This window comes from Pseudophryne corroboree, chromosome 7 (assembly GCF_028390025.1).
Source record: "Pseudophryne corroboree isolate aPseCor3 chromosome 7, aPseCor3.hap2, whole genome shotgun sequence".
Lineage (NCBI taxonomy): Eukaryota > Metazoa > Chordata > Amphibia > Anura > Myobatrachidae > Pseudophryne > Pseudophryne corroboree.
Window position 1 is genome coordinate 102414142 of NC_086450.1, and position 13346 is coordinate 102427487.

The 13346-nt window shown below is 43.0% G+C and overlaps 1 protein-coding gene across 4 annotated transcripts in view; it reads right to left on the bottom strand.

The window, feature by feature from the left end:
- MYO3B (myosin IIIB) overlaps positions 1 to 13346 on the bottom strand; it is a 625340-nt gene that overhangs the window by 187694 nt on the left and 424300 nt on the right. For all 4 annotated transcript variants that reach the window (XM_063933501.1, XM_063933502.1, XM_063933503.1 and 1 more), the window contains exons 20-21: positions 12055 to 12217; positions 7464 to 7544 (exon numbers count right to left, since the gene is read on the bottom strand). In XM_063933501.1, coding sequence (XP_063789571.1) covers positions 7464 to 7544; positions 12055 to 12217 — 244 coding nt within the window. The remainder of the gene's footprint in view (positions 1 to 7463; positions 7545 to 12054; positions 12218 to 13346) is intronic.

Sequence of the window (13346 nt, forward strand, 5' to 3'; positions counted from 1 at the left end):
TTTGATCCCTTGTTTCTTATGCCCTGATGCCGGCTCTGTTATCGTGCGATGCCGGCACTAACAGGGATTATGATTCGGGTGCATTATGCATCCGATGCATAACCCCTGACAAGCAGCCGCCAGGCACGGGCACCCGCTGCAGCCATCACCATTGAGAGAGATAGTCAGATGCTAGAGGTCCCACTTGACCTCTAGCGTCTAGAGAAGAGCAGGGAGACAGGGAGAGCTCCATTGTTTTCAGGTGCCTTAAGGCTCATACACAGGTATTGACAACAGCAACTATTAAGCATATTGTAGATACAATCTTGCAATTTGTCATCAAGTTTACCAGTCACAGTGTATAAAGTGTGCTCTCAAAACTTCCCTGCAGTATAATGTACTATAGTAATATTTTGTGATAGTACATTCAAGTCTAAGTTTAGGTAAGTCTAAAACAAACTTCAAACGCCCAACCCCACTCTAGACAGCTGGTAACACAGGATGGACCAGGGAATAAGGGAAAACATCAAAATAAAGTAGAAAATAGATTGGGCAGCACAGTTTAAAAACCTGTAAAAGAAGTCATGGTCACGTTCTCAGGCAGGGGTGTGGTATAGCTCATAGACAGCTAAAAGATAGACAGTCATTAGTCAGACACTATATGGTCGACAGTCAAAAGTCAGACATAGTCAAAAGTCAGAGTCAAAGGTCCAACAGGGTCAAAAGTCGTACAGGGTTAAAAGTGTGTGTTTTTAAACCTTTTTAACCCAAATTTGGTGAAATTCGTCACCTCGCGGGCTCGCTACGCTTCGGGCTTGGTGTCTCGCTCTGCTTCGCTCACCACAACTTTACTAAAAGGTAATAGTTTGTGACATGGATAGTAAATAAGGCAAAAGTTGTAAAGAACACAGAAGAAAAAAACATTTTTTGTGTGTCTGACCTTTGACCCTGTTGGACTTTTGACCCTGTTGGACTTTTGACCCTGTCGGTCATATGGTGTCTAACTAGTGACTGTCTATCTTTTAACTGTCTGTCTATAGAAGAAAAATGTGTCATGAAATCAGGGAAAACTCGATGTTCAGACAAACCCCAGTGCACTGAGTGCACTTTTCAACCTGGCACCTGCAGAAATCAGCAATTAGATGGACAGCAGAGACATGGGTGCACCCTCAGTTGGAGTAGCCACAGAGCCTCACGGGTTGCCACCAAGAAAGATGGCTATAAATTTAAGTTTCAAGAATTAGAGTTGCACATACAGAAAGTGCATTTGTGCATTGCAAAAAGACTGCATTGCGCATGCACATAACTTACATCAGTATTTCACTGTGTAGCCCATTGAGCTTGAAGATGCAGATGCAGTACAGTAAGAGCGTCCTGTTAAAGGAAGTCAAGCTCTGCTCTTGGAGAAGCATTTTATTTCAGGATGCAAATATCTTTTCTTTAGTTATGATTTTTTTTTGTGTGTAAATTAACTGGGTGCAAGTTTGTGAATTAATGATGATGACAGTCACATCTTGCTCACAGATCATCTATGTACCCTAGACTGGAAGTGGCATGCATCTGTATGTATAATTCAAAATACAGTTGATGAAACGCAAGTGAACGAATTCATCTTCTGCTTGTAAAATTCATCTTTTGCTGTAAATTCGGTATTCCTCCAATCCACACCACCTCTTTGCCACCTTCATTTCTCTCCTTCACTCTCCCACTTCCTCCCTACCCTCCTCCCTCTGTGCAACTGGCTTTGCTGCCTATTTCACATCCACTCCGCTCCAGCATCCAGAAGCCATTTCCAACCACAGACCTTGCGCTCAGTCCCAGGGGTTTGTCTCCTGGTCCACTCTGTGTGCAACTAATTTTTTGACTAAAGTAATATTTATTGAATGACCAACAACATACAAACCAGCAGTACAGGTATTCGATTATTATGACTATCACAGAACACAAAGTATACACACAATTAACTAAAGACCAGAAATGTAAGCATGTCATCAATTAACACAGATGTCCAAGCAATGGTGAGCAACAGATTATAATACACTGGACCTCAAACATACTGCAGATCAGCATATCCAAGTGCACCTATGAATTATAGCAATCTGTGACAGTGCAGACTAGGGAGGCCAATCCCGGGATCGGCGGGATCCCCGGATTTCAGCCCCAAAACGGCCGGGATTAGAAGATTAAATCCCAGGGATTGAGGAATCAGCGTTGAGCGTCCTTAGGACGTTCAGATGCTGCCTGGCTTCCTCCTCCCGGCTCCCTTGCGCAGCGTGACGTGCAGTGAGAGGTCACACTGCGCTGTCACACGCCGCCAGGAGAGTATAGCTGATGTGTCCCACACGCCCATCTCGGTGCTATGATGAGTTATGTGTGCGAGACGAGCGAAGGGGATGGCCACGGTATCCGGACTCCAGGTCGACAGCACAAAGGTCGACACACCTTAGGTCGACGTCAATTGGTCGACACACCTTAGGTCGACATGGACAAAAGGTCGACGTGGACAAAGGTCGACAGGAAAAAGGTCGACATGGAAAAAGGTCGACATGAGTTTTTCAAGATTTTTTTCTTTTTTTGAACCTTTTCATACTTAACGATCCACGTGGACTACGATTGGAACGGTAAAGTGTGCCGAGCGAAGCGGTAGCGGAGCGAAGTGCACTAATTGGGGTTCCCGGTCACTCTACGAAGAAAACGACACCAAAAAAACATCAAAAACTCATGTCGACCTTTTTCCATGTCAACCTTTTGTCCATGTCGACCTAAGGTGTGTCGACCAATTGGCGTCGACCTTTGTGCTGTCGACCCTCAGTCCCAGACCTGATAGGGAACATAGGCCACATAGGGAATCGCCAATCCCGGGTATCCCGGGAATCCCGGTATTGGCCATTTTTCAATCCCGATAATCATGATTGAAAAATTGACCCAGGATTGGCCTCTTTAGTGCAGACTTAAAACACACTGCTGGTGAAAAATATATGCATATATCAAATTTACATAATATACATAATATTCATAGCAAATAAAACAAAAACAACCAACAAAAACTTAAAACAACAAAACAAAAAATAAAATAAAAATAAATTAAACAGCAATAAAATAAAATAGTTGCCACACAAGGAATAACATCCTACCAAAAGTACCTAAAACATAGAAAATGAGCATACATGTACAGCCCTTAAACAATTTACCAGTGCTGCCGCTTTGCCAATGCTAGCACAGCGCCAACAAGCGCCAACAATCATTCCACATTCAAAGTCCGTCAGTCATTTGTATACATTCACCTTTCTCTTCTTATACAGATTCCGACATCCTATGTCAGCAATATCTGCGGAATAGCTATTTAGCATAAAATCCTCTGGTAATCAGAATAATTTGACCACTTTAGTGTATAAACAAACAATAGATAGATAGATAGATAGATAGATAGATAGAGAGATAGCCACAGCCACCTAACACAATTTGCTTTTATGACACTGTCATTTACAGTACTTTCCTCGGGGCACAACCGGAGTGCTGTTTCCAATATACACAAATCCATTTCCTCAACATGAATAACTTCTAGTAACATTCTGGTTTTCTGGCACTGACTGATAACATGTAAATGGGGATTCCTGCTCTGTGCCTCCTATATTACATAGCATCACTTATTCCGGAGACTGTTTTTGTTGCTAGATGACAGTATGAAGTACAATATTACGGTACTGAATATACAAGATAAACCATAATCGGCTGCTAATACAAACCATTGGGAAATGAGGCTGTCTGCATACGGGTTTGGGTCGTTGGGTCGACACAACTTAGGTCGACAGTCATTAGGTCGACATGCATTTGGTTGACAGGGTTACTAGGTCAACATGGTCATTAGGTCGATATGTACTAGGTCGACAGGTCAAAAGGTTTACATGAGTTTTTAAAAAAACCTTTTTGGTGTTGTTTTCTTTGTAAAGTGACAGGGAACCCCAATTAGTGCACCGTGTCCCCTCGCATGGCTCGTTCCAGGCAAGGTGCCTCGCTGTGCTACCACTGCGCTCGGCACAGGTTACCGTTCCCAATTGTAGTCCACGTGGATCGTAAAGTATGAAAAAGTAAAAAAAATGCTAAAATGCACCTGTGGAAAGGGCTGCTCATAATGTGAGCAGTACCGCTGTCCCGTTGTCTAAAACGATGTGGGCGGATGCAAAAAATAGATTTGGGGTTATTTAAACCAAGTAGAGCGTCGGACAGGCCAGCCTCCTGACGAAGTTTGACACAAAACGCGTTTGGGCGTGGCCTGTCGTGACGCTAAGGTATCCACCTGTGCAGCAGCTCTGATCGTCTGTTGCGGTGAAGGTGTCCCGACGAGTCACGGTTTAGACGAAACCAGTGGCGCGGTGTGAGGTCCCAGGCGGGGGGCGAGCGGGCTTGAAGTACATGCTGGTGGATTTTTTCATTAAACCATGTGGTAACCAGTCCACACTGTGAGTTATATGGTACGAGTTTTTAAATGATTGCTCTGCTGATATTGCTGTTTTAAACCCAGTTAAAATAAATAGTCTGCACTATGAGTGCATTTTCCTTCATTGTCCGTTTCTAGAATCAAAACATTGCTCCAGGAGTCCGGAGTTATCAGTGAAAAGTGCAGCGGTTGCTGAAGTGCACCAGTGCCTAACCCAGAGGTTTTCCTGTGGTTTCTAACTTTCTCCTCTGCTTGAGAGAAAGATCCATCACCAGCGCATCTGTACATCTTTTTTTGAACTATAATATATGCACATGCGTCTGGACCTGTCAAGTGTTCTGCATGTGTTTGTTCTCACAGAAACAAGAACTCAATTGCTGCAGTCATCTGTGTAAATTCCTTATGTACTTACTTGGATCATTTATTTGTTTGTAAAAATTGACATACATGTATATGCATAATATATGCTAAACGTTATTGTAATTTGTGTGCATATTACACACATAGTAAGCTCTGCTGAGTTTGTCGGGGTGCTTGATATTATTGACCACCACACTCAATATGACCCATACAATTGCAGCTGAATGACACTGTCTTTATAAATAGTAACAAGAGATGCTCCACTAACGGTTATCATTCACACTGCATATTGGTATTTGTGCTCTGTATCACGCATGTACAAACAGCATTAGATACCCCAGGGCTTGACTCTAGGAATTTCATTACTATCACTATTAACATACAGTACCCACGGGTCATTATCGTTTATCTTTATCAACTGAATATGCAGTCCAATTTAGGCTATATCTTTCATGACTGCGTGTTCAAGGATGGGGGAGGTGACGTCATTGAACGATATTGTTCACTACATCAATTAGTGTGTATGCTCTATGGTGGTCATTCCGTGTTGATCGCCCGCTAGTAGTTTGTAGCAGCCGTGCAAACGGCTGCTACAAACTACTAGCTACAAATGCAGCTAGTGATCAACTCGGAATGACCACCTATATCGGTCATTCTGCTGCTGGGGATATTTTAAGGGAAATCCTTATCTTTATTGGTTCAAAATCGTCTAGTGTGTACCTGCCTTAAATGCTCAATACATTTAGCTGCTCTTATTCTCCAAGCAATTTATAATAAATAGCAGTAGCATCTCCACAACTTCATTGGTATATGTAGCAATTATTTTAAATATTGTGTCAATAAAATAAGTCTCCGTTCTATGGGGGTCATTCCGAGTTGATCGCTAGCTGCCGTTGCTCGCTGCGCAGCGATCAGGCTAAAAATCAGCATTTCTGTGCATGCGTATGGGGCGCAGTGCGCACGCGCGACGTACTTTCACAAAAAAATATGCAGTTTCACACAAGGTCGAGCGACTCTTTTCAGTCGCTCTGCTGATTGGTGAGTGATTGACATGAATGGGGTGTTTCTGAGAGGTAACTCACCGTTTTCCGGGAGTGTGCTAAAAAACGCAGGCGTGTCAGATGAAAACGCAGGCATGGGGGAGTGGCTGGCCGAACGCAGGGCGTGTTTGTGACGTTAAAACAGGAACTAAATAGTCTGAAGTGATCGCAAGGTAGGAGTAGGTCTGCAACTACTCAGAAACTGCATGAAAATATTTTGGAGCAGTTCTGCAAACCTTTTGGTCGCACTTCTGCTAAGCTAAGATACACTCCCAGAGGGCGGCGGCTTAGCGTTTGCATTGCTGCTAAAAGCAGCTAGCGAGCGATCAACTCGGAATGAGGACCAATATTAATCTATCATAGTTCTCAGCATTGCAAAAATACAGAGAAGAAAATGTAAACTTTTTTATGATCGCAGAACCTAAAGACATAAAGTAGTGTCACCACACATATGCATTATATTATATTACATATGTTTTATACAGAATAAACTAAAGTTTAGCTTTGCAATCTATTTAATTTTTGGGATGTAGCTACGATCCTGGCAGTCAGCATACCAACACCGGGATCCCGGACGCCAGAATGCCGGCAGGGGGCCGAGGGCTATTTCCACTCTTGGGTGTCCACGCACGGGGCTTCATTGCGCTCGCCCCTGCCCTGTCGGCATTCTGATGGCTGGGAACCCAGCGTCGTTATGCTGACCACCAGGTGTCGGCCGCCGGTCACGGCCGCCTGTCAAGAATACCCAACGCCCTTTTTTAGCCTGCAAATATGCAAATATAAACTCTATACACATACTGATAGGGAAATATCTCCATATGCAGCTGTTAAAACAATGACACCTGCTGGCTATAAAATATAACAAAGGTTTTAGAAATATTTACACATTTGAATATAAAGTTTCATTGAAGTATCACACAATGACGCTAGTGCCAACATTTTGAACCTGTTATACTAGTTCTATAATGTGACTTTTTATTCCAGAACAGTTATACTGTACCACCTGTTTAATATGCAATTACACCACAAAATACACTGACGCACACAAAACATTAGTAATGAATTTGTGACTGATGATGAGGAAAGAGATACAGCGGGGATTTATTATAAAAAGATGGATATACAGTAAAAAATGTGTCCAATATTATTTGGTCAAACCTAAGATAATGCAACATTAACACCTTCAAAGTAGCCAGCTACACCGCAGTGCTTTTTAGACGTGATCCTGTTGTAGGTTTTCCATGTGCCCTAATGTGGTAAAAGTATTTTACGTTCACTACATAGGTTACATTGAATAACACAATGAACCTTACATTTTTAATTATTGAAATATTAGGTCTTAGAAATCACTACTTCATTTCCAGCAGTGTGCCTTGTTGTTTTTTATTTTATTTATTAAAGTCAGACTTATTGATTAACGATACATATTAACATATTAACAGTGATTGTTCTATACTGCAAATAACTGTGTTATAGTAAATATAACTGTATTCTCAACATATAAAATAATTCACCTCTTGTGTTCCCTTCAGTCTGAATACATACAAGCTACACTCACTGCTAGAATGACCTTACCACATGTTAACCAACTGCAGAGGACTGTACGTGGTCTGGTTGTCCAGTGTCTACACTGCGTATTACTGTACCTGCTTGTATAAGAACAGCCGCTTCATTTCGTTTAGACCTCAGCTCCTGGAATTTCTTACGAGAATCATATCCTCTCCATGCTGGAAAGCAAATCACATATATTGTGATGTGGCTGCATACAGATACAGTATATACATCAAGGCTAATAGATAGTGGTTTACTTCATTTATTCAAATAGAAAGAATACATATACTGTATAATACACTGGGGTCTATTTACTAAGCCTTAGATGGAGATAAAGTCGCTGGAAATAAAGTACCAGACAATCTGCTCCTAACGGTCATTTTTCAAACACAGCCTGTGACATGTCAGTTAGGAGCCGACTGGCTGGTACTTTATTTCCAACGACTTTATCTCCATCCAAGGCTTAGTAAATAGACCCCTTATAGTGATGTAGTGTCTCCTTTAGTAGTGTCCTTCTATCTAAATACTGTATAATTGGGAGTATTCAATTAGTGTCAAATCTTCTCCGACAGTGAGGATCCGACACTTCAGTATTCATTGCGGGCCGTTTCCGCCTATTTCCCCTCTCATTCCGACCATTCATTTTCGCCCTCTCTTATATAGAAGTCCCCTGCACCTCCAGGAAATACTTCAGGACCTTTTTACCTTCTTTGAGTGCTGGTTCTAAGTTTAGAATGCTGAGTATTTTAACTTGATCTCAGTTTATAATGTACACATATAGGGGTATATTCAATTGAGGTTGGATCCATTCCGACATGCATTTGTCGGAATGGATCTGACAAGGGCTATTCAATGCCCATCTAAATTCGACTTTAAAAAAGTTGAATTGAGATGAGGGACCGGAGAGGGGGGAGAGCCGCGGGCAGACAGGGGACAGCAGCGCTGCAGGAGGATGTGGCACAGCCGCTAGACCTCACGGCAGCGTCCACCCGGTTCCAGCAAGCGTGACCTCAATTGCTGGAGCCGGGTGGATGCTGCCGTGAGCGGCGGCTGTGACACATCCTCCTGCAGCGCTGTGCTGTAGCACTGCTGTCCCCCGTCTGCCCGCGGCTCTCCCCCATCTGCCCGCGGCTCTCCCCTGTCTCCTCCTCTCAGGTCCCTCATCTCAGTTCGACTTTTTTTTTTAAGCTGAACTGAGATGGTCGGAAAACGGGCCAAAACCTATCGGATTTAGCCCTGTTCCTCTCAAAAGAACGTGAATCGGCAGCTATACCGCCAATTCACGTACTTATCGACAAGTTGAATTCACCGACTTGTTGAATAAAAATGCTGGGGACTGAATAGGTCGGAACCCCTTCCGACCTGAAAAAGTCGGAAAAACTGCAGTTTTTTCGACAAGACAGTTTCGACCATGATTGAATATACCCCATAAACTGCAGCTGTATTATTATTATTTTTTGGACTAAAGTACAGTATCTATGTTGGCAAATATATAAAGAAGTGGCATGTAATATATTTCCTCCAAATGTGATAATTTATGGGACAAATGTTGTCTTATGGTAATTTTTGGTAAGGGAAAACATACTTTTGCTTTTTAATATAGCATCCACGACGAGTATTCTAATTGCTGGTATATATATGTTGCCACTTTAGTGCTGCCTACCTTTTTGTGATTTACAAGTGTTCTGTGTTAGGGGATACAGCCTTCTGGCAGCAGCACGAAGTATAGCACCTGATCCCAGTTTATATTAATTTAGTCATTTTTTTGTTATATTTTCCAAACTACAGGATTGTCTGCTTTATGTTTTAGCCATATTAAGCAGGTTTCATACTGTATATCCCGCAGATCTGGCACTGCGGCCAGACTCAGAGAAAGAGGTTTTATTCATGCCACTGATCATGATGAGTTCCTTAGAGTTTCATTTTATTGTATTTGTTACGACAGCTACAGTATTGTAAATACTAAATATTTTGTGTGTGACAGTTCACTAAAAAGTGCCCCCCAAAATGAAATAATTGTCCACCCTTGCATTAGACAGACAACACTGTATAAATTTAAGGTAATTATTATATCACACAATACACATGGAAATTAATACATTTGCACTGATTGGTACTATACAGAGGAATACAAATGGAAGAGAAAAAGCCAGGAAGAAAGGGGATACTCACTGGTTCCCTTTGTCGGCCCAGTCCCCTGAACCCACGACATAACGGAGAGGACAGGGCCATCGGCAGGAGAAAAGTCGAGAGCTGCCTGGATGCATCGGGCATCTCTACACATTGCAGGGTGTGTGCCAGGATGGTCCGTTGGATGCTCTGAGCAGCAATGAAGCTACATTACTGACCGCAGGGTGCCGTTCCATACCCACACCTAGTAAGAGGTCACTTTAGTGCTGCCTACCTTTTTGTGATTTACAAGTGTTCTGTGTTAGGGGATACAGCCTTCTGGCAGCAGCACGAAGTATAGCACCTGATCCCAGTTTATATTAATTTAGTCATTTTTTTGTTATATTTTCCAAACTACAGGATTGTCTGCTTTATGTTTTAGCCATATTAAGCAGGTTTCATACTGTATATCCCGCAGATCTGGCACTGCGGCCAGACTCAGAGAAAGAGGTTTTATTCATGCCACTGATCATGATGAGTTCCTTAGAGTTTCATTTTATTGTATTTGTTACGACAGCTACAGTATTGTAAATACTAAATATTTTGTGTGTGACAGTTCACTAAAAAGTGCCCCCCAAAATGAAATAATTGTCCACCCTTGCATTAGACAGACAACACTGTATAAATTTAAGGTAATTATTATATCACACAATACACATGGAAATTAATACATTTGCACTGATTGGTACTATACAGAGGAATACAAATGGAAGAGAAAAAGCCAGGAAGAAAGGGGATACTCACTGGTTCCCTTTGTCGGCCCAGTCCCCTGAACCCACGACATAACGGAGAGGACAGGGCCATCGGCAGGAGAAAAGTCGAGAGCTGCCTGGATGCATCGGGCATCTCTACACATTGCAGGGTGTGTGCCAGGATGGTCCGTTGGATGCTCTGAGCAGCAATGAAGCTACATTACTGACCGCAGGGTGCCGTTCCATACCCACACCTAGTAAGAGGTCACGGGGCCCCACCCGCACACCCCTCCTACAGCCCTGTATACAAGAGACGTGTCTCCTAATGAGTGGTGGAGGCCTGTGTGCAATGTCCAATCGCCCCTCCCCCCCCCTCGCATGAGCACATGTGCCGTTTTACCTGAGAATCAGCCTCCATGGAAAGTAAATTTACTGAACGGGTGCAGAGTGTGTGTTGTGGGCAGGGCCGTAACTAGGTGTGTGTGTGTGGAGTGTGCTCCGCACATAGCGCTGCAGGGTAGCGGTCGCTGTTGGTAGCACTTGTCAATTATAAATTATCTAATTACTTTCACTTGCAGCTGCCGCCCTTTTTGAAGCCCAGCATCGACTGGCTACCCCTTTCTCCAGGTTGGGATCGCGTGAGCGGCAGCTGGGATCCCAGCAGTCAGCATCCCGACGCCGGGTTCCCGCCCGCTAGAATTCCGGCAGGGGGGCATTCTGTGGGGGCATGCTGTTGTGGACAGCCACGAGTGGGAATAGTCCGTGTGTCGGTATTCCGAGAGTCGGTATACTGACCACCGGTAACGTGACTACATCCCGTCTCCTACCCCCACCCCTTTTGTTGCTATACAACATTCATGGACTTGACTTGACAGCTCTTTGTTGATCAGTTGCACTGTCCTTTATTATATTTTGGGATGCTGATCTGGCCAGGATTCAAACCCATTGCCTATGGCATTGCAGTTGGAAACTCTATTCATTGAGCTATCTGCATAGAAAGCAAGAGAATTCAAAGCTGGAGAGTTCTAACTATTTGAAGTTAACCTTGTACTTTGTGAAGGGGTGATCAGCGCTGCAGCTGCGCAGATCTATGTAGTGTGTGGCTGCAAGGGATTGGATGTGTGGCTGCACACTGCATGGATCTGCTCGATTATGGTGCTGGTTATTTTTTTACAGGGTACAGGTAGTATCATATAGTTAGAAATCTCATAGTTTTTATGTGGGATCAAGTGGCTTAGCGTGTGGGGTATTTGGCTGGGATGCAGCAGGTTGTGGGTTTGAGTCCTGGGTGTTACAGTATATTGCAATGTGTTATTTAATAAAGGTATTGTTACTGAATGCCAGCAACTCTGGTGTTCAGTTCATGAATGTGGTATAAAGAGGATTTGTGTCCATATCCATGTTCTTGCAGTGTTCTATAAATGTGTGTGTAATATATATGGACGACATATATATGGAAATGTGCATCATAGCATGGGCTTTCTCTGGGATTAATCTTGTCATGCCCCTTCCCCACGAGGCATGCACCTTATGTCCTTATGTAACTGGTGGAAAAATGGGGGGGGGGGGGGCAATTCTCTTTCTGGCGCAGGGCAACAAAAAGTCTAGTTACGGCTCTAGTTGTGGGCCTGTGTTTACTGCGCTCCCTGCACCCATTTTAGATCTGCCACGCCTCCTCAGAGGCATATCTAGGAAGGCACCAGGGGTAGTGGCACCCTACTCACTAAAACACCTTCCCGGCCCCACATCAGACACAGGCAATTTTTGAGGTAAAGTTGTTTCTTACAGCACAGGATGACAAACTATTCCCACATGATATATTTACCAGCCTGGATGCAGACAGCACTCTTGTTCCTTTTCTGTTTCACTTTTCTATATCTCCTTGCACCGAGCCACCCTTTGGTATAGGCTTGCATCACCACCACTCGTCCAATCACCTCTCGCAGTAAGAGGTTTAGCTGCTCCACGTGGTAGTATTTCAGGAACACCTTAAATAGAGAAAAAAGTCATCATTTCACACGTATTAGTCCTATGAAGAAACTTTTGGCAAATTTTAGGTGTTGATGGACTAATATGCAGTTATCCTGTGTAGTTTGTTTTCTATCATATATCATTCACACATTAAAATTGTTTCAAGAAAGTAATAGATTTTAGTACTATTTTTTATAGTATGTTACCCATGTACCCAGAAATAAGACAAATAAGGGAATTAATGACATAGGGAAGTGAGAAGGTAGGGGAAGATCGCAGGAGCTTGCTATATCTCCTCTCATCTGCAAAGCACACTGAATGTACACTACAAAACACTTTCATTTCATGGCACAGCTACTCTCCATTCTGGGGAAATGCCCAGGAAAACTAGATGTGCTGGTTTGCTGGTAGGCAGACAAATCTGGGGAGGTGCAGTACAGTACTGGTACATTAATGGCACTACGGTTGCCCCTGAGTGAAAATATATAATCCACACAATGCATTTTTACCAAGCAGGCCTGCACACCATAAGTCACTCTGTCGGTGAAATTTACTGGGTCGACTTTGGTCAATTTGCCTTTTTTTGCCGAACAAGATGCGATTTTGCAAATCGTAAATTCACTAAGGATCAATTCACCATGAAAGTCGCATGTTAAATCACCATTGGCACAAACAAAGTCAAAATAACGTTGGTATCATTGGAAATCTCACATTTACTAAGAATTGACCTGCACATGCATGCAAATTTGCAACAGAATCGCACCTCAATGCACTAAATCAATAAACTGTTGTTGTTGTTTTTTTATGGAACTTTTTCCTAAATTCCATCAAAAGCTCCAAAGTCACTCAAAAATGCACCTCAATGCACCACTTCCAAAAAAGCAACATGTGAAAACCATTATAATTAATGCATTACCAATCAGAATGCTAATAAAAGTCCACCAAGTCACCTGCAGCACTCACTGGGCCAGATGTATTAAGCATGGAGACGGCATAAGGAAGTGATAAACCAGTGATAAGTGCAAGGTGATAAATGCACAAGCCAATCGGCTCCTATCTGTTAATTTACATATTGGAGCTGATTGGCTGGTGCATTTATCACCTTCACTTATCACTGGTTTATCACTCCTTATGCCGTCTCCAGGC